At 40.6% G+C, this 25,361-nt stretch overlaps 1 protein-coding gene across 1 annotated transcript in view; it reads right to left on the reverse strand.

The window, feature by feature from the left end:
- The window catches only part of Cep128 (centrosomal protein 128), a 344,929-nt gene that overhangs the window by 285,175 nt on the left and 34,393 nt on the right, over window positions 1-25,361 (reverse strand). Inside the window, exons 8-10 of the mRNA XM_028777280.1 lie at window positions 22,596-22,687; window positions 17,255-17,327; window positions 10,252-10,368 (exon numbers count right to left, since the gene is read on the reverse strand). Of these exons, the coding sequence (XP_028633113.1) occupies window positions 10,252-10,368; window positions 17,255-17,327; window positions 22,596-22,687 (282 nt within the window). The remainder of the gene's footprint in view (window positions 1-10,251; window positions 10,369-17,254; window positions 17,328-22,595; window positions 22,688-25,361) is intronic.

Raw genomic sequence — 25,361 nt, forward strand, 5'->3', positions numbered from 1 at the left:
ATATATATTCTGTAGGGAATCCATCTTAAGTAGACCTGGAGCTTGAAGAAATAATGCCTGCTGATGGTTCAATACTGACGACTAGTGGTCAAAAAAATATAGGTCCTTAGCAAGCATTTATCCTACCAATTTTATCAACTAAATTTGAAACACTGAATGCAAACTACATGAAAAATTTTAATTGAAACACTAAGGAAAAAAACACTAAGGAAAATAACTGTATACAAGGTTCCTTAAGTTTTTATCCTGAAGCCCAGCAAGGTGAGCACATATCAGCAATCTCAGCACTCAGGAGGTGAGGTAAGATCAAAAATTCCAGATTAGTCTTGCTATGTGTTAAGACTGTTTTCTGTCCATTATTTAGACAGTGTTCTAAAACAGAATCCACTTGGGATCGGCTGTTGAACTATAGAAGAGTCAATTCTTTGTGCCATCTTATTTACAACCATGGAACTGAAATAATATATGAAAGAAATAATATATGAAAGAGGTCTTTTAGACTCCATATACCTGGGGTAACTCCATTCTGAACTTTCTCACACTATCACATACTAAATAGCAAACAAGGCTTGTGATAGCATGGGACTTCAGACAGATGAGTTTCAATATAATGTCAGGACCAGCAGCCTGCTATGGGGAACATGTTATGTATATAATATTAAATTGTGATTGATTATATTCATAGGGTCCCAGCTCTGTCATTTGGACCATTTCATATTAAATCTCAATGAAGTAGAGTTCACCTTTGCCTGCTCTGGAAAAGCCTTTGCATGGAGATCATCTCTCCCAAAGTGTTACATGCAGCAAGGATCGTTTACATCTGAAAATAACGCTCATCTGCTCAGCAGCTGTTGGCAGCATAACAACATACTACGTGAATGACCCGGTACTTTGAGTGCCAGGACAAGAGTGGACGGGAGTGACCTAGTGTTTGGCAGAGAAGACCACATTCTAGGGAAGAAGACATATGACCACACAAGTAAGCAAACAGCAGTTACAGTTTGTGTAGACTCCATGGCACTCAACAGACACTGGGAGACTATGTTGTTAGAAAGAGGAAGTGTGGAAAGTCTTATCGGATGATGTCATCAAGAAAGCCACGTTAAGTTGAATTGGAATACAAATAAATAAATAAATACCCGATAAGATAGAAGAAACCATTCTGCAGCTCTGTAGACTAAGGCTGGAAAGATGGTTCAGTCAGTCAGGTACTCACACGAGCCCACAGATACAGACCCATTCCCCACAACACTCAGAAGAAAGACGGGTTCAGCAGCACATGGCTGTAACTACAGATGAGGTCTCCTGAACAGGTAAGTTCTAAGTTCAGAAAGAGATCCTGTCTCCAAAACTAAGGTGGATAGTAATTACTGACACCTGAGACTGACCTCGGCCCTCCAAATACACACAAACGTATACGCACACCTGCATGTGCACACACGCACAGACACATACAAAGACACCCTCACACATATATACACATTTTTTATTAAATGACTTTATTTATTTACATTCCAAATGTTGCCATGTACACACAGTTTTAAAAATGCAGAACATCTAATAAAGATAGAAACATAATCTGAAACCCCAAAGTCAACACAAAAGATAAAATAATCTCATAGAAAAGAGTGACAGGAGAAAAAGAAGGGAGATGGTCACATTTCCAACATATCAACAAGGCTAAACTTACCTAACGAGGTTGTTTTGTTTAAGACCAGTGGTAAGGTGCTTACGAGGAAAGTGAGAGGAAGGATTAAAATAAAGAAACAAATTACATGCATAAACACAAAAACATTGATAAACACTGACTATGAGCCAGGCATGGTGGTACATGTCTTTAATCCCAGCACTCACTCTGGAGGTATAAGTACAAGAAGACAGCTCTCTGTAAGTTCAAGGACAGACTGGTCTACCTAGCAAGTTCCAGACCAGACACAGTGAGATTCTGTCTGAAAACAACAACAATAATAAAACAACCTACCACTAGATAAGTCTTTAAAAACAACTGGCCGGAAAATTAAAATATTCAAGAAACTCCAAACACCAATTAGAAAAGGCAAAACTGACAAAAATCACAGAGAGAACTGGAGCCTGATATATTAAACAGGAATACAAAAGAACATAACAAACTTGACAAATGAGACCTACACAATTTACATAAGTATCTGTGTCTCCTACAGATTCACATATAAAATGCTGGACCCAAGCAAGGAAGAAAATCGGGTGATAGTTTCATTGAGTCATTAACCATGATACCAAAACTCCATGGAAGTAGGTCCAAGTGCAAGTGTCAATAAATTTCAAAAAAAAAAAAAAGCACTTTGTTTTTTAAAGCAAGGTTTAAAAACTATAGATGGGCAATGTAACACATGCCTTTAACCCCAGTACTCAGGAGGTAGAGGTAGGTGGATCTCTGTGAGTTTGATGCCAGGTTGATCTACAGAGTAAGCTCCAGGACAGCTAGGGCTACAGGGAACCCTGTCTTCCTCAGGGGGAAAAAAACTAAAGTATTGATTTTTTAAAAGAAACATATTTAATGTCCAAGCTTAGAAAATAAAATAGAATGATCTTTATAAAATAGAAAAGGTCATAGTGCAGATGTTGAAACAATAGACAAAGTTGCTCAAAAAGGAAACTAATAAATATGTTCATATTTCTAGTAAAGCACATGAACGGGGAAAAGGTATATCTATCAATACTAAGGACTACAGATGCTTTGTAAATCAATAAGCTCTATAAACCAAGTGTACAGCTATCAAAACAACAGCAGAAACAAATGACTTTATGCTTGCATTCTTACTAACATTAAAGAAATGGACCTCTCTCTTAAACAAACTGAGCCAGAAAAGGTAAAATGAAACCTATCCAAACTCTCTTTTTAAGATTAACATAACCTTGCTTCTTTTCTTTTTATTTTTTTAAGCTGAAATTTTCTATGAAAAATAGATATTTTTAAAGAATATATTCTAATTACAATCTTCTCTCCCTTAGTTCCTGCCAGATCCTTCCCACATGGCCTTCCATCCAACTCCACCTTTTTTATCCTTTCTCTTATTAAAAAATGGACATCTAAATAATAATAAAATAAAGTAAAAACAAGAGAAGAAAAATAGCCAAAGAAAAAGCACAAGAAGCATATAGACAGATATCCATAAAAACACAAGACTGGAAACAATGATAAATACGCTAAAGAGCTGAAGGTAAAGGAAAAATCCAACAAAGCACTGTGAGACAAAAACCTCCAAGAGCTGCCCCTGTGTTTGTTCTGTGTTGCTCTACTGCTGGGCACGGAGCCTGCTCTCAAGCATGGTTTGTATACCCAGTAGGAGTCCACTGAACAAAATGAGATTTTCCTTTGGGAGTGGTTATCAAGTGGAGATAAAACTTCTAGGTTAGGGATGGGGGCTTTTGTCCTCTTCCCCTCTCAGCTCTCAGACCCCATTTGGCTTAGACCTGTGCATGCTGCTAGTCTCTGTGAATTCATATATGTCTCAGTCCTGTTGTGTCTAGACGGCGCCATTTGCTTGTGTCATCCATCCCTTCCGGCTCTCACAATCCTTCCATCTCCTCTTCTGCAGAGTTCTATGAGCCCTGAAGGGAAGGATTTGATGAAGACATCCCAGGTAGGACTGAGTGTTCCAAGGTCTTTACTCTCTGAACGCTGTCCAGCTGTGGGTCTGTGTTCGCATCTAGTGCAAGACGAAGCTTCTCTGATGATCAGTGAACAAGACACTGATCTATGAGAATAGCAGAATGTCTTAAGGAATAATGTTGCTGCTGCATTCCTTTAGCAGAACAGTAGCATTTAGTTTTTCCCTACGTCCCTGGCCTATCCAGTCTCAGGTTCTTGATCACCTGTGCAGCATTGGGTATGGGTTCCATCTCATGGAGTGAGTCTTAAATTCAATCAGATATTGGTTGGTTACTCCAACAAGCTTTGTGCCACTATTACACCAGCATATCTTGCAGTCCACCATTGTAGATGGAAGGTTTTGTAGTTTACTTTTCTCTTTTCAGAGCTCAGTGTACCTCCTATTACCTTGAACATTAATTAGAAGAAGTGAAGTCTCAAGGCAGGCACTGGCTCAACCTCTTCGTGTTCAGAGTTATGTAGGTGCTATTTTCAGCGACAGAGCCTTATCAGTTTGTGATGAACAATAGCCTGTGTTGTTTGAGGGTTTCCATGAGGCCCCTTTGGCCAACAACTCAATTCGATGTAACCCATTTCCAGCTACGGATATTTTGTTTGGTGATAAGAGATAGCAAGTTGGGATCCTATCTCTCCCATTATTTGGATCTGTTTCCTAGTGTATATGTTTTAAGAAGCTTCTACTGCATTAGTTTTCCATGCGACTCCTCAAATGGCCCTTAGTTTTACCTGTTCCATCCTCTCTTCTCCCTACTCTGTTTGATCCCCATCACCTGCACCACCAGCCACCCTTGTCCATTCATAACAATGTATTCTATTTCCTCTTTCTAGGGAGACCCACACCTCCCTCTAGTCACTTACTCCATGCCTAACTTATGTGCTTATAACCATCATAGACTTTATACACATCAAAGACTTTACATGTATCATTCGTATAAGCAAACATATACCACATTTGTCTTTTTAAGTAGTGTTATGTCACTCAGGATGATTTTTTTTTTCTAGCTCCAACCATTTCTCTGCAATTTTATTCCATTTTTACTTAACCACTAACTGACATCTAGTCTAGTTTAAATTTCTGGCTATTAGGAATAAATAAGCCAATAACAAGGTTAAGTAAGTGCCTCTGTAGTGGAATAAAATAGCCTTTCAATACATGCCTGAAAGGGGTCTAGCTGAACCTTGAAGTAAACCTACTCCAGCTCCCTGAGGATCTCCCACTGATTTTCATAGAGGTACATGTTTATACTCCCATCGGCAATAGGCCCTTACACCATATACTTGCCAGCATGAGATGCCACTTGTTTTACTGCTCTTGGCCATTTTGGCTGGTGTCAGATGAAATCTCAAAGTAGTTGTGGTTTGCATTTCTCTGACGACTAAGGTTATTGAACATTTCTTTAAGTACTTCTCAACCACTTCTATTTCCTCTCTTGAAAACTCTGTTTAGATCTGTACCCCATATTTCAATTGAGTTATTTGTTTTCTTGATGTCCACTTGTTGAGTTCTTTATATACGTTAAATATTAATCCTCTGTAGGCTGTATAATTGGTAAAACCCTTTTCCTATTCTGTAATCTGATGCTTTGTTCAAATGGTGTGATCTCTTCCATACAAAAGCTTTTCAGTTTCTTGAGGTCCTATTTATAACTTGTCGGCCTGAGTGTCTGTGCTATCCACATTCTGGTCAGAAAGTGTTTTTCCTGTGCCAATGAGTTTGAACTATTCCCCACTTTGTCTTCTATCAAGTTCAGAGTACCTGGCCTTATGCTGAGGTCTTTGATCCTCTTGAAGTTGAGTTCTATGCAAGGTGAGAAGCATGCATACAACCTTGCATCTTAAAATTGGAGAAAGCAGCATGAAGAAAATGCTATAGACTGATCACAGTAATCAATGTAAATATAAAATGCTATATAAACACCAGTAAATTAATTTACTAATGCATAAAAACAACATCTCATTAACAAAGTGCTAAGCTATGTAAATCAAGCTCAACAACCACCACACCAGCAATTTTAAAAACAATACATGTAAATGCCATAGGAGGAAACACAGGTAGCTAAGGATTCTGACATCTCTCATACCCTATCATGATTTTAAACGAAAATAAAGAATAAAAAGACACAAAAAAAGTTTTCTTGTCTTTTTGTACAAAAAGAAACATTTCTGTGATCAGTGATTGTTCCAAACCTAGGAATATGGGCCACAGAAGGATACACTTTAGAAATACATAAACCAAAGAATAAGGCCACAACCCATGTTGTTTGTGATTTTATTCCACACTGGCCCTCAGGTTCCACCCATTGAATGAGACCAATTTGGTAGATGGGGAAATAAAAGGATAATTAAAAACTAGTCCATCGTGCCTCTAAGACTACTGAATATAAAAGTCAACTAGAAACCAGTATTCTTCTATACACTATCAATAATGAGTCCGATGCAACGAAAGAAAGCATCTCATCCCCACTAAGAAGAGAAATCCTAAGGTACGAAGGAATAATTTTAAGGTGCATAAGACCCTCAAACAACTTATATGAACTTAACAACTTTTATAAAATGTTATTGAATATGATCCCAAAGACCTTCCATTCAAATTAGTCTACATATTCGATACAATTATAATCAAAACTCCAACAGGTTTTCATGGAGCATAATGAAGGACTTCATTAGCATTTCCCATATCATAGTAAGTGGTGTGATGATTCAGACAGAATGACACCAGAACAGCAATAGGCAAGCAGATCACTGTGAGACATCCAGGGCGCGGACAGAAACTGGAAATTGATATATGGTAGACGGGGTGCTCAGATTAGAGAAGATGGACCAAGTGTCAAACAGCAGGCTAGGCAACTGAGAGAGAAAAACCACTCTCACTCTTTCTCCACTTTAAACTCAATTAGCAAACTAAGTTTACATGAGTAAGAGTAATAAGTGATCCACACGAGGACAAACGCACAGCCAGCACGTAGGGAAAGCCTGCACAAATGCACCACTCAGGAAAACGCACAGTAGGGAAATGGCTCCACACTGTTTAGCTTGGCCTCCCTTATCTCCAAGATGAATGGCATTCTCAAAGCCTGGCCTCAGCTGCAGTTTGCTTGCTCCACCTTCCCCCACGCAGCTGCCACCACACCTTCTCTGTCATCATAGATCCCTCTGAAACCATCTGCCCGCCCAAATAAACTTTTCTTCCATCAGTCACTTTGGGTCACGGTACTTTAATCACAGTAACAAAAGTAACTGATAAAGTCAAAGAACTTAAAGGAACTTATGGAGAGGTGACCTTACAAACTATAACCAGCAGGCCACCCCAGCAAGACTTCTCCTGAGATACTGACACAGGATCCAAAGCCTGCGGCCATCCTTCCTCCCAGGAGAAAGCCTGCCATCCACCCGTAACAGTAGGAGTGGCCATGTTGAAACAGGGAATGGAAGCCCAGAGCTGCTGGCAACAAAAAGAAGGTAAATCATTCCATAGGAACCAACTCTAAATAGGAAGAGGACACTGACTTTGCATCCACCACATCCCAGTGCTTAACATTGCTTTTCATTACATGAAAAAAGGCAAAGGTCCCCTCAAAACCACCGTGTGTTAGGTCTGCCCCTCAAGCTCTAGCTGAAAATGACTGTCAACCTCTAACTCCTAGGATGTTTTTAGTGAATCTTCCTAATTTCTCAACAATTTTAGGACTCATAGTCCTTCAGTCTTTGAGACACACATTTTAAAAATGTCAAACTGTAATGGTTAAAAAGTCCAGGCCCTCTTACCCAGCTGACTTCAACTCCCAACAAAGCCAGACACAAACACACCGGGACTATTAGCATTTAATATAGGAATTTCCATAAGCATTTCCAATATAAAAAAGAAAGCAAAGCTCTCTCCTTAAACATGACCTTTCCAGAACACTCTAGGCCTTTTAACTTGGGAACAAGAAAAAGCCCAAATTAATATTTTCCAAATTCCACTGCCCTGTTTATAAGCCACAAGCACCTTTTAAAAACGTATAGGTCACTGCTTACATTAAAGTGACAAAGTACGAAATTAAAGGTTTCTTATCAACAGTGATCTCTCTATTGTACTGTCAGGGATGCAAAGCAAACCACAGCTCGGCTCCTGCTTTGAGCCTACTGACAATCGCAGTGCACACACTCAGGCTTTGGCTTCTCAAGAACTGGGGTGGGAAGCAATCTTCCTCTCCCCTTTCTTTGTAATTGTGTGCATTCTGCAGAGAGAGGAAAATAAGTGTGGAAATTTTCTCTAATTTTCTCTTGCAAAAAAGAACAATTGTCACTTCAGTACCGCTCTTATGCTCACTAGATGCAATTTGCTTTCAGAATAAATGTATAAAAATCAAGATTTTTAAAAGGGGGGAGCACCCACTTGCTCTATCTAATTATTCAAACCAAGTGTCCTCCGATAACTACCAGGTAACAGGGGCGTGCCTCCTCTGTGAAATGGAGAAAAAATGGAGCGTTTTTTAAGCAGGGCAACTGTCTCCTTTCAGCTTACGCTGCCCTTTCATGGTAGAACTCTTTTTCCCTGGTTTGAGCTGAGGGTGTCTACTAACATGTGAAAAGGTGGCCAATTGATAACAGTCAGCAACCTGTAATTACATATATTTTTGAGAAATTTAGAAAAGGAAGCTACCTGAACAGGTCCTGACACACACTCGGCTCAATGCTGGCTTCGGTGGCTTGATGGCAATCTTTTATAGCGTATAACACATAAATTGAGTATTATACATAAATTGCAGGCGTAAACAGCCACTACATACCGATGGCAATTCTGATGGAAATGGTCTAACTAAAGTTTCTAAGCTTACCTTTGGGTACAGGTGGTTTGAATTTCAGAGCCTGAAATGTACACATGGTAGACGTACATACACATGGTGGACGTACACATGGTGGACAGACATACACATGGTGGACAAACATACACATGGTGGACATACACGTGGTGGGCATACACATGGTGGACAGACATACACATGGTGGAGGTACACATGGTGGATGGACACATGGTGGACGGACATACACATGGTGGACAGACATACACATGGTGGGCGTACACATGGTGGACTGGCTCATTTTGTTTGGTGTGCTTTACATCCTATTGCTTCAGCTACACCTGTGAATGGCGACTTAGGAGCCAGGAATGAATTACCACTGCTGCCAGAGAAAGGAATCATCTTAAATTACCTCAGTAGTGTCTAGTCCTGTCTCTAGATAGATGTCATTTCCCATTTTACTTCAGGCTGTTTGCAGCATTCCTCGATTTTAAACAATATAAACTACTCATAAAGGACCTTTAATGTAAATATATTTACATTTGTCCTGGGTGGTTTCTGTCTACCTGACATAAATTAAGAGTTACTGGGGAAAAAGAACTCTCAACTGAAAAAAAAAAAGAAAAAGCCTCTATAAGATTTGCCTGTAGGCAAGACTGTAGTGCATTTCCTTGATTGATGAGGTGAGAGGGCTCAGCCTACTGTGGGTGGCGCCACTCCTGGGCTTGTGTTCATAGGTGCTATAAAAATGCAAGTGGAGTAAACCATGAAGGGCAAGACAGCAAGCCCCGCTCTTCCACAGGCTCTCCAGAAGCTCCTGCTGCAGGTCCCTGCCCCACCCTGATGGACTGTGATGTGGAAGTACAAGCTGAAATACAGCCTTTCCTCCACCTGTGGCTTATGGCCGCCTTCTATCACAGCAACAGAAGCCTGCACTATACCTGCAGCCTTCTTATAACCATTTCGGAATAAAACACTATACACTTAAGGTATATTACAAAAGATGGCAATGTCATGGTAAACCATGAATGCCGAGGAGACCCAATTACACAGAAATTCTTTCTTCTACTTTTTAACATCATAGAACTAAAATTTCAATATAAAAAGGAATGAAGACCGAAGAGTAACATGCAGCTTCTCAACTGGTTTTGATGACAAACTAATTCACAGAACAGCAAAGTTCTGTGAAGCCCAGACAGGCAATACCATAAGCAGGACATTTTCTGTCAGAACTACTCAGATCTGCCACTGCACTACACAAGCATCCAAGGACGGGATAGGAAGGATCAGGAAGGGCTGTGATCCAACGAAACTTTATTTACAAAATGAGCTGCAATGTGGTGCTGCCTGGTGTCTGGCCCAAGCCCCCAAACAATCAGATTAATTACACTTTAGCTGTTGTAACTCCACTGTTGAGCACATTAAAGACACCAGCATTACCTCGTTTATCCTCCCATCCAGGCGATTAGAGATTATTATTCCCATAGAAGAGTTTATAAAAAACAAACAAACAAAAAACCAAAAAGCCAAGGGCATACAAACTCTAGGATGCTTCATTCTACGTTCTGAACTATAACCAGAGGCTATACTTCTCTTATGGGATGAATTGCATACCTGTGGGTTGTATATACCATGTGCAACCTATAGAACTGTGGCTATTTGTCTTCTCAAGTGCTTGGCTCACAGGTGGGCACCACCACACCCAGTTTATGTGGTGTTCTGCCAGCTGAGCTATATCCCAAACCAGAGTTATAACCACTGTAGCAAAGACTGACTAACTAACAGGCCAAGCCCAGGAAAGCACTTCTCACAAACCTCCTGGAGCTTCAAGGACACGAGTCCCAGCTGATCATGACGTCTTTCCACCAGCTCTCTTTCCAAGCGCATCTCTCTTTCTATTTCCTGAAGCCGCCGCTCCACTCGATCTGAAACCTCAAGATGAACAGAGAACAAGTGGCATTAGGGAACTAGCTCGGCGCCCCCCCCCCCCCCCCCCCGCGCCCGGGGGGGAAACACTGTGCCTAACCTACTGACTTGCTCACAGAATCCTTCCTAATGACACCATTTAGAAATGCCTGGCCAAAAAGCTAACTAAAAGTTACAAAACAAAGCAATCATCAAATATCCATACCTCTATCCCAACAGCAAGACTCAAAATTTTCAAACTACAACACAGTAATTGCTCAGCATTGAAATATACTAACTAGAAAAGAGTGCCCTCTGGTGATGCAAGGTGAAATAGCAGCTTTGCCACCAATTTCCTTTATTAACTTATTCCCTTCAGGTCCTTGTATCTCTTTTATCCACAAGCCTGATGGTCTGGAAGACCCTGCTGTGAGTGCACAGTACCTCATCCAAAGGGCTCCACAAGAGCTTGCCAAGGTTTTCAACTGTGATTTACTAAAAAACGAAAAGCTGAAAAGATCACACACTAAAGGCAAATTGAAAAATGTTTAATTAGGACTCAAAAACAAACATGAAGGAATTCTCCTTTCTGACACAAGGTCTTCCTTAATAAACCGTTGTGCAAATTCAAATGGATTTTATACATGTCATTTTGCATCTCCATAAAAAAATTTACATTGGCAATTGTACATGTCTGGAGAACAGAAGACATTTCATATTCATTTAAAAGAATAAATAAAACCCTATTATTTAAAACATTTTTCTGCTAGTTCTGTTTCACGATATCTTCATAAAATAATCTACATTGGTGACATATATGTCTAGGGAACATAAAACATTTCATATTCATTTAAAAGAATAAATAAAGCCTATTTATTTAAAACTTTTTTTTGCTAGTTTTGTGTTTCATGAAAAATCAAGAGTGATCCACTCATAGGGCTCAGTATGTAAGATGCTTGCAACTACAAGAGCCTGAGTTCAGATCCCCAAAACTGTCATGAAGCAGCGACTGACAAGCATGTGTAATCCTAGATCTCTAACAGAATGAGATAGATACAGGAGAATTCCCAGAAGCTCATGGGCCAGCTAACATGTCAGACAAAGCACTAAACGGGAGACCAGACTGTCTCAAACAAGGTAGAAGGCAATATTCGACACCTAAGGTTGTCCTCTGAATCCGACGTCAGTGTTTCTCAACCTGTGGGATGTGACCTCTTTGGGGTTGAATGGGACTTTCACAGGGGTCACCTATGACCATCAGAAAACACAAATGCTTACATTATGATTCATAACAATAGCAAAATCACAGTTATAAAGTAGCAGTGAAAATAATGTTAGGCTTGGGGGTCAGCACAACCTGAGGAACTGTATTAAAGGGTCGTAGCACTGGAAGGTTGAGAACCACTGCCTTACATGCACACATTAACATACACATACAGAGAGAGAAAGAGAAAGAGAGAAAGAGATTTAATGTACACATGCAGAGAGAGAGAGAGAGAGAGAGAGAGAGGGAGAGAGAGGGAGGAGACTTGGCTACAGTGATAGGCATGCTCTAAACTGAACTGTGCTGTGGAACAGTCACACAGCTCAGGCAATTTACTACAAAGCACTAAATTACATATTAAAGTAGATTAATGTGATGAGAATTATAGCTCAGTAAACCTGTCATTGAAAAAGAGATATAAAGCCAGGTTTGGTGGTGCATGCCTATAACTCTGGTGCTTGGGAAATAAAGGTAAGGGAGTCATGAGTTCAAGGACAACCCTAGGCTACATAGTTGAAGGCCAACATGACCTTCAAAAGTCTATAAGAGAAGGGAAGGGTTTTAATTGTCAGCTTGACCCAGCCTAAAGTCATCTGAGAGGAAAGCCTCCATTTCCTAATCAGATTGGCCTGTGGGGGACTGTATTGTGGTTCATTGGTGCCAAAGGGCCCAGGCCACTGTGAGTAGTACCCTTCTCTGGGCAGACAGTCCTGAGCTGCATAAAAAGCTAGGCAAGCATGAGCCTGGGAATCTATTCTTCCAAGCTTCTGCTTCAAGAGTCTGTTCAGTTCTTGCTCTGACTCTCCTCAATGATGAACTAAGTGGCCTGGAAGTATAAGCCAAATAAACCCTTTCTTTCTCCAAATTGCTTTTGGTCATGGTGTTTGTCACTGTAGCAAAATAAAACTAGAACACTTCTTAAATAACTACTTGTTATTTGTTCTATTGCTGTAATCTGTGCAACATCCATGTTCTGTTACATGCAGCATATACTAAATTCTTGAAATTTCATCAATGACCACTGCGATCAGAAATAGCTAGATCTCTTTACATTTGTAGTATTAACAGGAAGACAACTACAGAAAACTAAAGTAAATTGAAATGTTCTCCAAAAATAACCAAACTATGTACTCCAATCTCACTCAACAAGGTGAAATACAGACAACTAATGAACTGCAATTTCCCCTATGAGGGAAATGTAACTTGGATTATCACAGTTAAGTGTTATCACAAACAGTCACCATGATCTCAGGCTATCAATAATAACTACTATTTTCCAAAGCACAGTTTGAATCAACCGAAAAGAGACTATGATTCACAGGGAATTAACAGGTCTTATTTTGGCATATACGACAACAACCAATACTTTTTGTCTCTCAAAGAAAAATGTGTTCCATAAACTTTCAAGATGTATTTTATTTCCTGTGGAGATGCATGAAGAATAAGTACAACCTCAGAACAATGTACACTAAATGTGATTAACAACAAGCACCAGCAGAAAGTTGAAGTGGTGGGAGCAGAGGCTCCCGCTCATCCCCTCTCGTGGATGTACTCAGTACTGAAATCCCGCATGGCGAAACTGCTCGGCACTGGCAATTCTAGTTAAACTTAACTCTAGAGGGGAGAGCAGCTGCAGCTTCTGTGAGGTTTAACGCTCACAAACAAAACTGCCTCTTCTCTGACAGCATGCCATCCTGAAATCACAGATACAGCACAATATGCCAAACAGTTCTATATTGTAAATGTCAACTTTGGCTGGAATAAATGAGTCAGAAAATCTAAATTAAGCTTTATACAAACATCATGTGGCCTTCAGAAGACCTGCTAAAATTCAATAGTGTTTTAAGCTTTGATTAAGACTGCTACTTTTAATCAGGACTGCACACCGAGTGAGTTTAGTGAAACCGTTTTCTCAAGCCTTTATGTACCAGAAAACCTTATTTCAGAGCACAGTGCAGACACACACTATGGTAATATAACTTGATAAGAGCTGCCAGGTAAGTACACAATCAGACATCTCAAACTTTCTGCACTAAAAGAGGGCTCTGCCTTAATGGAGGAGCACACTGGATGGGGATGGCTGGGTAACTGCTTTTGTGACACCAGCTGCATCTGGCATGGACTGAGTTCCTGATGTGTGGCAATGGTGATACCAGGGAGTGCAGGCTTACTTAAATGGACCTACACTCACTGTTGCAAATCATTGGACCCTTACACTTTGGTATACAAGAAAGAAAGCCCTAGCTATGTGGGAGACAATATTTGGCAATTTGACTGCTTTGTGGGTGTAACTCAAATGAAATGAGATATTACTTTAGATATTGTACCCCACGGAAGAAACTTAAGAAAATATGCACTACCAGCATTCCAAATTCAAACCAACAATGATGCAATGCTTTCAAAAAAAAAAAAAAGTCATGGTGTAAAGGGACATGACCATGGCTCACTCAGGTATGAGGAACTCAGCAGAATACCAGAGATATCAGTGTAGTACAATCTGCTTTTAGCTACTGGGGAAAGGGGTCAGTGGAACTGAGAACTTACTAAGTAAGCAAGCATGAGGATCTGAATTCGAATTCTCCAAAAACCTAAACAAAAGGCCAAGTTTGACTATGGGAGAAAGATAAGAGGATGACTGGGCTTGACGGACACCAATATAACCAAAAATCAGAAAACTCTGGGTTCATTAAAGATCCACAAAATAACAAAACACTTTTAACTCAACAAAAAGTTGAGCAAAAAATATAATCTGGTATTTCATTAGCAAAAAGCTCCAAGAGCCCACAACCATTCAAAAATAAGATAATGAAAATGCAAAGGCAAGCCACAGTAAGATAATAAGACTCCTGCCATAGTGCCTGCTTAAAAGGCCTCGCTGGCCAGAGCTGGGAAGCATGGAGCCACACAACTTCTCAAACCATGGTGGAGACGGACAAGCTGGTGCCACCATCTCAGAAATCTATTCACTGGTGTCTACTAAGCTTGAAATCACCTAATATATGCACTCCATGTTACATATGTGCTGACAGAAATGCACTCCCATGTACAAGAAAGTAACAATAACTGTGACAGCTGTGTTTATCCATAACAGCCAAAACTCTGAACGAACCAAAATGTCCATCTTGGGATGTCAAAAAATGTACTGCAATATATCCATGCAGTACTCAAAAGTAAACAGTTAAGAACTAGTGATGCCCACTAGAACAAGTGATGCCCACAAGTAGCACACCCATAAGGAACAGCAAAAGGAACCAGACAATGAAGCAAGCCCAGTCTGGTTCCCCTAGATAAGAGTGTACAACAGGAAGTGTTAACTTACAGCATGAAAAGTGCAAACAGCAGTGAACTTAGAAAAGACTGAAGAGCTGCCGATGGGAAGGGACCAGAAGGAGCTTCCTAAGGACACTGCAAATGAGCCATGTCCAGATCTCAGTGATAGGAAAAGGATATGCTTAGCTGTGGTAATTCACCAAAACCACAATGGCACATGGAACTTTCTAGATGTTCATTTTAACTACAATTTTTAAAAACCTTAAAGAACATGGCAAAGCTACCAAGTCCTACCAAGTGATAGGCTCCATTCTAGAATTTATAAGAACTGGATGCATTAAAGCCACGTTATACATGTCTACACTCAGCTCACACTGAGCTGTATGTCAATCAGACAATGACTTGCTTTCCTGCCACCTAACTGTTCAATTAACTAAGTCAGTATGTTCAAAAAAAAAGAGACTTTGTTCAAAGAGCTTCATCTGTTATTATTGTTGCTGTTGTTATTGTTGTTGTTATTCATATGTGGGGGTGGGGGACAGGCTCTGGTGCATCCGTGGAGGTCAGAAGACAACCTTCCAGAATTGGTTCTCTGTCTAAGGTGGGTTCTAGGATAGAACTCTGGATTGCATAGCAAGTGTTTGGAGCCACTGAGCCATGTTGTCAGCCCCAGAAATGACCAATGATTGAAGTACTTGATGTTTTAAACATTTTAAATGGATACAACTTCAACCGATGGTGAGTTTAATACACCTGGAAATAATATCTAAGACTTCATGTGAAAATGTAAGTATAGCCTACCTAGGTCACTCCCAAGTCTTAACAATTAAGAGTCAGCTTACAACAACAGAAAACAGATAGTAAGGGGTCCCCCCCACCCATGGATCTTCACAAAAAAAGAAAAAACAATTATCACCAGAGAGGAAAGGTAGGTGATACAGCAAGATTTCCTGCTGTTGAGATGGGCACACTTCCCTGGGTCAGCCGCTGAGTCATCTCTTTGAAAACAGAACACAGAAGAAATCCATCTCTTGACAGGTGCAGCTACTAATTTCAGACTTCAAGATGAACTGACCTGTCTACTATAGGGAACTCTAAACACAAATGAAGAAATACAGTCGGCTTAAAACTAGACTCTTAAATTTGAATAAAATATTCCAGGAGAAAAAAATTCTATTAACTTTTTTTATCTTGAAAAAACAAAATGTGAGAAGAAAACCTGCTCCCGGCGCTGACAAGTTTGTTAACACTTGAGGAACATTTTCTATTAATATTTTTCTCAAAAAAAAAAAAAAAACTAAAGCAGGGGGAAAAAAAATGATTTGTTTTGTCTGATGTTTTTAAAACTAGGTCTCAATTCGTAGCCCAGGCTAAACTAGACTCAAGGATAAAGATTTGATTAAAAATAAGCACATGAACAATAAAACTTGGTCATTAAGAAATTTTAAAATCACACCACATTAAACAAGACCTGGCAGACCAGCTTAAGGCAGGAGGACTTATCACACGTTCAACAGAACACAGAAGACAGCAGCAGAGCAGAACAGCTCCCATCGTGGTAGTCAAGAGATAGAAAGGAGGGCGCTGGAGCGTGGCTGGCTTTCTCCTTTCACCCTTCATCCTGCCTAGGCCCCAGCCTGCTGCATGGTCTCACCCACATTCAAGAAAAGGCTGTCCCTTCGGCTAACCCTCCCAGGAACAGCCTCCCAGTCTAGCCAATGTGTGCCTCTCTAATCCTCAGGGGCTTCTGAATCCAGTCACGCTGACAACGGTGACTTCCTGTCACAGTGAGCCAGGCTGTCCCACAGCAATGGTGACTACAGTCTCGGATGCTCTGAGCCACTTGAGCAGCTACACAGCACTACGCCAAGCCTCTGCCCTTCTCAAATACTTAATAAATGCTGCGGAGGAGACACTGATCAGAACTTCAAAATATCTTTCAAATATTCATTAAAAATTCCACAATTTCAAAATGTAGAAATCACTTCTACCTATTATCTACTACTATTCCCAGATTTCAAACTTACATTCACTAAATGCACAAACGTTTCCTAAGATGGACAAGAACATATTTTTTAAACTCTGCTAAAGCATCATTAGATTCTGACCTGTCTGGCCACCATCTTTCCGTTTATCTACAAGTAGAAATAATACACTTTGGATTGGGGGTTTGGTTTGTTTGTCTGTTTTTGTTTGTTGGTTGGTTTTTTGGGGTTTTTTTTGAGGGGGCAGCAGTGTCTTGCTATGCATTCAGACTACACTATCCAAACTGGCTTCAAACGTGCAGTCCCCTGCCTCAGCCTCCTGAGTACTGGAATTACAAGTATGATCCACCACTCACAGCTTATGAATAAAGCTTTATAACGGAAGACTCCTCACCAGATCTGGCTTCTGGGCTTCATTTAGCTTTTCAGTCAATTCTTCTAAAACCCTTTTTGTTTCAGCATCAGACCTAAGCAAAGAAAGAAACAGGTTTCAAGTCAAATGCTTTAAAGTTATAGTGGTTTTGATTGATGTCATTGTTTTGAGCTGGGAACCAACACCAGAGCCTTGCATTTCCTAGGCAAGTGCTTTAACACCGAGCTCACCCTGTCCCCACTTCGCAGTAATTGTTATTCTGAATTCTCCTCCAGGGCTTGTTAAAACATGCTAATGGGGCCCTACCCACGAAATTTTCTGAATCAGTAAATCAGGCATAAGGCCCATGAATGTGTATTTCTACAAATTCCTACACAATGCTGAAGCTGTGGGCTGCAGCTCTGTCTTTGAGAACCACCACCACACTGCATTTCTCCAGCAGCCGGGCTTCAAATTAGCAAGAAACAAAGAAACAGTTCTGGAAAACAAAGGGAAAACAAAACTCTTCATCTCATAGCCTGTTCGAGATATACAAACTCCATCCTTACAAGTGCATCAAACTAGTGGCACCATCAATCACAGAGTCTAAAAAGACAGCAAGTAAATGCCTCCCTCCCATACACTCCACTGCTGTTGCAGGGACTCCCAACCAGCATCCAAACACTTTTCCATTCTTAATCCTTTAGCTTGTTGCCAACATCATTTCTAATCAAATAGGTTCAGTTGACTCCTTGTTCTGAAGTATCTAGCTCGCTAACTCCTCTGCAGTACTGGTCACGTTCACTGCCGCTATGCACTCTTCGCCTGGCTGCCTGTGTGATTTTACAACACTCATGCCATGGAGCCCGTCATGAGAAGAACTGGGGTTCTTCCATATTCACCATCCATCTCACACTTCAGTCAGCCTCACACCTGGACCATCGTCACTCTGGGGCTGCTATTTCTCCTAATTCTCTTTATCGCTTCATGGTGTCCATCATGTCCATTGACATCCCCCCACTTCCTGCATGAATCACCCATACACATATAATCTAGTCCCATCCCCTTGGCAATACTGTTCTCAAAAGCCACTTACTTTCTTACTCTAGCTTGGCTGCATCTGCAAGCTTGCTGTGCGGCTGTCATACAGGGGTTACTCTCACTGAATTCTTAGAAAACTTTACTAACTCTTCTTTTTATACTTTACCACCACTTATACTGGCATACCGCAAAGCAACTATCTTTGCAATGTTCAGCTGGCATACCCAACCTGTCGGCAATAACTCAATAATCTAAGAAGAGAGCATTTTAACTGCTGTTTTTCCCAGTATCCATTACTACTTCTGATTGCATCTTCCTCTTAGTAATAACATTATTGTATCTATATAATTTATAATTAGATAATTTCTCAGAGAACAGTATGGCAAAGCCATATCCACTGGAAACTGAGTCATGAAGTCACCCAGCACAGCTGCCTGACAGTTCCAGCAAAGCTGAGCTGACCGCTGTCCTTCCTGCTGTCCTTCCCGCTGTCCTTCCAACTGTCCTTCCAGCTGTCCTTCCCACTGTCCTTCCCACTGTCCTTCCCGCTGTCCTTCTACTGTCCTTCCCACTGTCCTTCCCACTATCCTTCCCACTGTCCTTCCCACTGTCCTTCTGTCTCTAACTTTTGCATTTTGGTCACTGTGTGTTGCATTCCTAGGGACTTTCTGCTCTGCATTGATTCATTTTATGTCTTTTCCCAAGACAATTTATGTCTGAGTCTTTTTAGTATAATCCTCAAATTAACTTTATCTGGCTCTCTCTGGAAGGCTTCCCTTCGCCCTGGAGATCATTAAGCACACATAACACATAGCTAGATGAGGCCATTACTCCAGAAATCTTCTTGGGGTCTCTGCCCTGGAGCAAGCTCTAACAGTATAACTGGTGCAGGGTATAGAGACAATTGACAAACTCTGACTGGCCAGGAGAGTAGGTTACAGATTCAAGGTCTCTTTTTATTATAGGCTTAAAGCTCTTTGAAAATGTAGTTTACAGATAGGGGGCGGTACACCCCTGGAGGAATAGAACTCAGTAAATAAGATAGATTGACTAAAACTTTTCCTACTTTATAGCATTGAGGATGAAACAACACGATATAAGGAGTTAGGTATTAGTATTTGCTAGTCATAAAAAGACCCTTTCAGATATTTTCTGTTTGCCTGGAGTGCTTTCAAACTGCAAACACTGTCAGCCTAAAAGCAGGCTATCATTTGCTTTGGAGGAGACGTTCTTTAGAGTCTTTAAATTGGAGTTATAGGGCTGATAATAAGAATAAAATCTGTTCTGTCTGTATTTTCTAATTGTAACTGAACTTGTAACCCTGGACATGTAATGAAAAATCAAACACATAATCTGTTCCCCTTGGATAATCATTAGTCTGTCTTTGTTCTGTGAAATCTGTATAAATAAAGAAGCAGCCTGGTCTGGTTGTTAGTCAGTCAGAGCTGTGAGATTTCCCTACCCAATGTGCCTGACTCAGGCCCTCCCCTTGCCTATTCCTTATTCCCTCTCCCACTCCCACCCCCAGCCCCAAAAGGCCCCTGGCAGAGATATCTTAAGAGCTAAGTGTTCTGAGCTGTGAGTCTCTCGGAGCAAGTGTGTTCCTTTTCCTCTCTCTTGACTTTAGATCTCCAGGCTCTCCTGGGTTTCCTGAATCTGGCCTTCCTCCAGCCAAGTCCACATCACAGACAAGACTCCTACATGGGTGACCACTTCAGGACTCAGCTCTGTCCTCTACAGTCTTTCTCTTTACGTCATCCACGACCACAGCACTTGTCTCCACCAAGCACTCTGGAAACTCAGATAGTACTAACACAGACTTTTTTTTCTTTTAGCCCGAGGATTAACTATTCTATATTTCCACTTGAATGTCTCACAGGCATTTCAAATCTAACATGTCCGGGAAAGCCTCTTTGATTTCTGCCGCTCAGCTTCCTCACCCAATCTTCCATACATCATAAAGGAGAATTGTTGTTTCCTCAGTTTTACAAGTAGAAATCTGTGGGCTGTCCTTGATAGGCATCCTTCATGTGCAATCCATTACCAAATCCTGGCTCTTTGGTCTCTAAAAACACATTCTGAAACAGACTTCTGTTCATCATATCTCTTGTCATATCTCTGGTCAAGCCACACATGAAAACAACAGACTGCCAATTCACATCCCTCAAACCTTTTCTCCATACGGTAGCCAATTTAGTCCTTTCTAAAAGCTCATTACCCCGTGTTTGCATAACTCAACATATTTTTGACATATCAAAAAGCAAAAACTAAGCCATGTGGTGGTGCATACCTTTAACTCCCTCACTTAGGAAGAAGGTTTGTGAGTTCATGGACTGCCTAGTTTAAGTAATGAGTTCTAGGACAGCCAGAACTACATAGCGAGACCCTGTCTCAAAAAGAAAAAAGAAAAGAAGAAAATACCAACACTTCTGAATCAAATTATTTCCTGTCCAGTATAATCAGAAACATGAATATAATTCATGGTACAAGCAACGTATTCAATTTTACTCATCTACAATGCAATGTCATCTCATTTCACAAATAAATAAATTGAATTCCTACTTGAGATTAAAGTCTCCCTGTTTCCCTGTGCATCCAAATAGCAGACACTTCTTAGATGGTACGATCTATAGATCAGGAGTAAAATGGTGTAGTCTGTAGGTCAGGAGAGCCACAGCACAGTATTGCACCTACTCGTGACCTGATCAACTAACTCGTCTCTACATCTTCTCCAGGATCTACTTCCTAAACTCATGGACCCAGTGGATTGTCTACATCCTTGCTCCAAACGTATAAACTCTACAGAGTAAAATCATTCCAGATTAAGAAGAATGATTGATTTTTGCAAATTTATCATCTTGTCAAGAGAAACACAAGCATTGAGTTCTCTGTCTTACCAGTAACTAAGCTTACCAATCACTAATATAAGTGCTTCATCCCCACTAGCTCCGCATGAAAATGATCTTAAACCACAGACTACTGCATGGGGTACAGAGCAGAGGCTCTGGGACCTTACTGCCTACAGTTAAATCTGGACCCTGCCAACGGCCCTAGAATATTACCCTTAAGAAAATATAAAAACTTTAGTCTCTTTAAAAAAAAAAAAACTTCAAAGTAAAACACTTGTTACTGTTGATGAAGAAAATAAAAGAGAATGAGAAAATTTGATATTAGTAACAGCTTTTGGAAACTCTACTAAATTGTCAAAAGTTCAATGGAGAGGCTTTCAAAGATCGCAAGTAAACTAAGGAATCAGATTCTAAATGGCTTGTGTCTACATACAGACAAGTTTCATGTCCTTTTTTTTTTCTCTGAACTGCTAAAAGTTAGTGTATAAACCATCAGTCTCTCCTCTGCATCTGTCTGTGTCTGTCCCCTCTCTCTCTTCTTTGCCAATAGCTCTCCTACTCTCCTAATGTATGCCATGACATCAGCATTCTATGAAGGCAATGAAGTTTTAGAAACCTAAAGTTCGCTTCTTTCTTACTACTAACTTTCCTGCCTTTCTCTTCTAATTTCAGGTAAGTTTTATGGACTATGCTTGATATATTTGACAGCTAGGGTTTCAACTCACTACAGCAAAAATCACTGAGTCATGAGAAACCATAAATTCACAAGGCTTTGAACTGTCCTATTAATAAATATTAGAGACTGATGACATAGCTCAGTTGCTAGAATGCAAGTCACACAACCGTGAGGACCTGTTTTCACTCCCTAGCACCCATGTAAAAAGCTGGGTGTGGTAACATGTGCTTGTCATCCTAGCACTTGGTAGGTAAAGACAGAAAAACCCTTAGAGATTATTAGAGAAGCATCCTACACTAATCAGTGAGCATCAGGTCCCAGTGCTTTTGGGGGGTTTGTTTGTTTGTTATGTTTTATTTTTGAGACTCTATCTCAAAAAATATGGTACAGGGATGAAGAGACAGTTCCGTGGTTAAGAGCATTTGCTGCTCTTGCGGAAGACCAGGCTACTCACGACTGCCTGTAACTCCAGCTCCAAGAGATCAGGCACTTCTGGCCTTCAGACACACACATACAAACACACACTCAGGGGCATACACACATACTCATATTTATAAACTTTTTTTTTTTAAAAAAAGGGCTCCTAAGAATACCCAAGTTTGACCTACAGTCCCCTTTTGCACACATATGCACATGCATCTGTACATACAAGAACACACATGTACACATGTGTATAAACACAAGCAAAACATAAATTTTCAAATAGTCATATAAAAGCACATCATCATTTTCTGAATCTCTGTACACATGTCCATTACAGGAACGAGCTTATTCTCTTGCTAAGTCGTGCCTCCCAGGAACGCTGTCCCCAGTTTACCGGCTTCTTCTGAAAAGCTCCCTGTTGAAATCATCTCCAAGCCGAACTTGTTCACTGCTGAGGTCACGGAGGGACTGATGAAAAGTATGGAGCTGCAAAGCAAAGCACAGTCAGCCTCTGAGGTTCTGCTCGTTCTTCCGTAAAGAAGGCATCAGAGGAAGAACTCTCCTCAACAAAGATAACCAAATGCTGTACCACCACTCATAACCACTAATGACGATACTCATTAATGATAATGCTTGTCATTAAGACATATGTCTTTCAAAGGCTAGTCCTCCAGTGACCATCACACTCCCCGCATAGCAATCTCACTCCTTGTGTGTGGCCTGGAGGTGTGACTTATTTCAGAACTACAAGTTCTATCATTGCTGTCAATCCAGCCACTGGAGTGCAGAACTAACCATAGCAAATGGCCATGCTGTGTTACAATAAATCTTCACATCAGCCCACATGCCCAGATGGCCAACGTCACCTGCCAAGACACTATTACCCATGCCTAAGGAACCATGTATAAGAAAGCATGGAGCCACATTATTCCTAAGAGGAATGATAAATTTAACCTCACTGTCCATCAAGAACAGAACAAACCATTTCACATGTATTCTCTGAGAGGATCACACAGCAGTGCAAATGCCCTCGCAGCACCTACACATTAGTAAGCCTGGAGGGTAAAACAGAATGATGTATGACAGTGTTCAATTTGTACATAATGGCAGGCAGACATCAAGCAATAAAATAGTGCCAATATTTTCTTTAAAGCAAAGAAATACTGAATGTAAGTCAGGATAGGGCTGGAGAGATGGCTCAGCAGTGAAGAGCACTGCTTGCTCCTCCAGAGGATGTGGGTTCGATTTCCAACAACCATAAAGTACTCACAACCATCTGTGATTCCCGTTTTAGGGGATCATACATCATCTTTTGACCTTTGTGGGCACCAAGCATGCACATGTTGTACAGAAATATATGCAGACAAAACACCCCAACACATAAAACTTTTCTAAAAAAATTTTTTTATTGTTTTTAAAGTCAGGTCAGGGTATATCCATCCCTGAAAGAAGCCTAAGAGAGGCTTAGGAGTATAAAACAGTCTATTTCTGGTCCTGGGTGGTGAATACATGCCCTTCAATCTATTGTGCCCTAGACATCAATAGAAACACTGTACATGTGTTTGTATAGTGTAATTTTTAATAAAATAATTTTAGGTTACAAAGATTTACAGAAACAAGAAATACTCATTTCAGTAAATGCTCACTGATCAACTAACCAATGCCAGTGCCCTCCTGGGAAATAAGCATGACAACCTGGGGTGGGGGGAAAACATCCAAACAGAACACAGACACTCACCAGAGCATTAAGAACAGACACAGGCAAGAAGAGCCAGACATTGTCTTGAAATAACAGGCTCAGGGATGAACCACAGAAAGGAGAAGGGTAATGGATGACCGATACTGCCTTCCCTGTGTAGCTATCTAACCTTCAAAGCCTATCAATTTTATCCATGTAATAGCTTTTAAAGCCACTTCTTCCTCTGTAACTCCACATATCCTAATCCTAATGGCCATCAATTCACACTAGAACACACCCTGATTTCGGTGTCCACACTGACTACTTTCTACAGTTGGGACAGACTGATCTCCTGCCCTTGCACATCCTGAACACGGCCTACCTCCAATCGCTCACGGGCGCTGTCTTCCACTTGCCGAGCTAACTGTGCGACCTTGGATGACTCCATCCAGTTTCAGACCGTCATTCAATCAACCTTTCTACAGCGCCTTCCATGACGGGAGTAGGTCACATGTCCACCACGCCCTGCCCCATGGCGTGTGTTTCTTTCCATGATAGCGTGCACTTCAATTCATACTGTTGGCACACTATGGAGTTAACTGATTAATACCTAGCTACCCCATCCAGAATATGAACTGAACGAAAGGGCAAGGGTTTCACTCATTACTGATTCCTAACATATGTTCCAACAGTCCCTATGCTGTTACCTACAATCTACAGCTTCAAGTTATACTTATCAAAAAATAACACAGTCATGGTATAATTCCTACAAGAGGGTCCCCAATACGTTTGACCTGTTTCATATTATGCTGAACCAAGCAACACACGCAGATAAGGTTCCTGAAACAATCTTTGAGCACCTAGTCCTGAAACTAGCAAAACAAGGGTGCCAAAGTTGGAAGCTGCTTCTATCCTGTTCTGATTAATTTAGCTACCTAAGACAATGAAGGAAAACTTAGCTCTGGAAAAAAAAAAAGGCTTTAAGAAGCAGAGAAAGAAATATATTCATAGAAACTATTTATAATACTTCGAGTTTAATAATTTTCAAGTTTCTTACTTAATATTAGTTAATCAACCATATAAATGAGGTGATACTCTCTTGTGAAATAACTCTTACATTCAAAGAGACTAGAACAAAGAAAGAAAATTAAAAACCTAAAAGGGAAAAAGGTCAAGTAACATTCAAAGACAGATCTATTAGAATTACACTTGACTTCTCAACAGAGACCCTAAAAGCCACAAGGACATGGGCAGATGTCTTGCAGATCTAAGAGACCCCAATGCCAACCCAGCAAAACTTTCAATCACCAGAAAACACATCCCTGAATTGTAAGAAATGTTCTTCCTGGTGGAAGCATAAAGGAGAGGTACCTGGGACTGACCTGCACTACGGATAAAGGAGAGGTACGTGGGACTGGTCCACACTAGGGATAAAGGAGAGGTACCTAGGACTGGTCCACACTAGGGATAAAGGAGAGGTAC

This window comes from Grammomys surdaster, unplaced genomic scaffold (assembly GCF_004785775.1).
Source record: "Grammomys surdaster isolate TR1022 unplaced genomic scaffold, NIH_TR_1.0 279, whole genome shotgun sequence".
In the NCBI taxonomy this organism is placed as follows: domain Eukaryota; kingdom Metazoa; phylum Chordata; class Mammalia; order Rodentia; family Muridae; genus Grammomys; species Grammomys surdaster.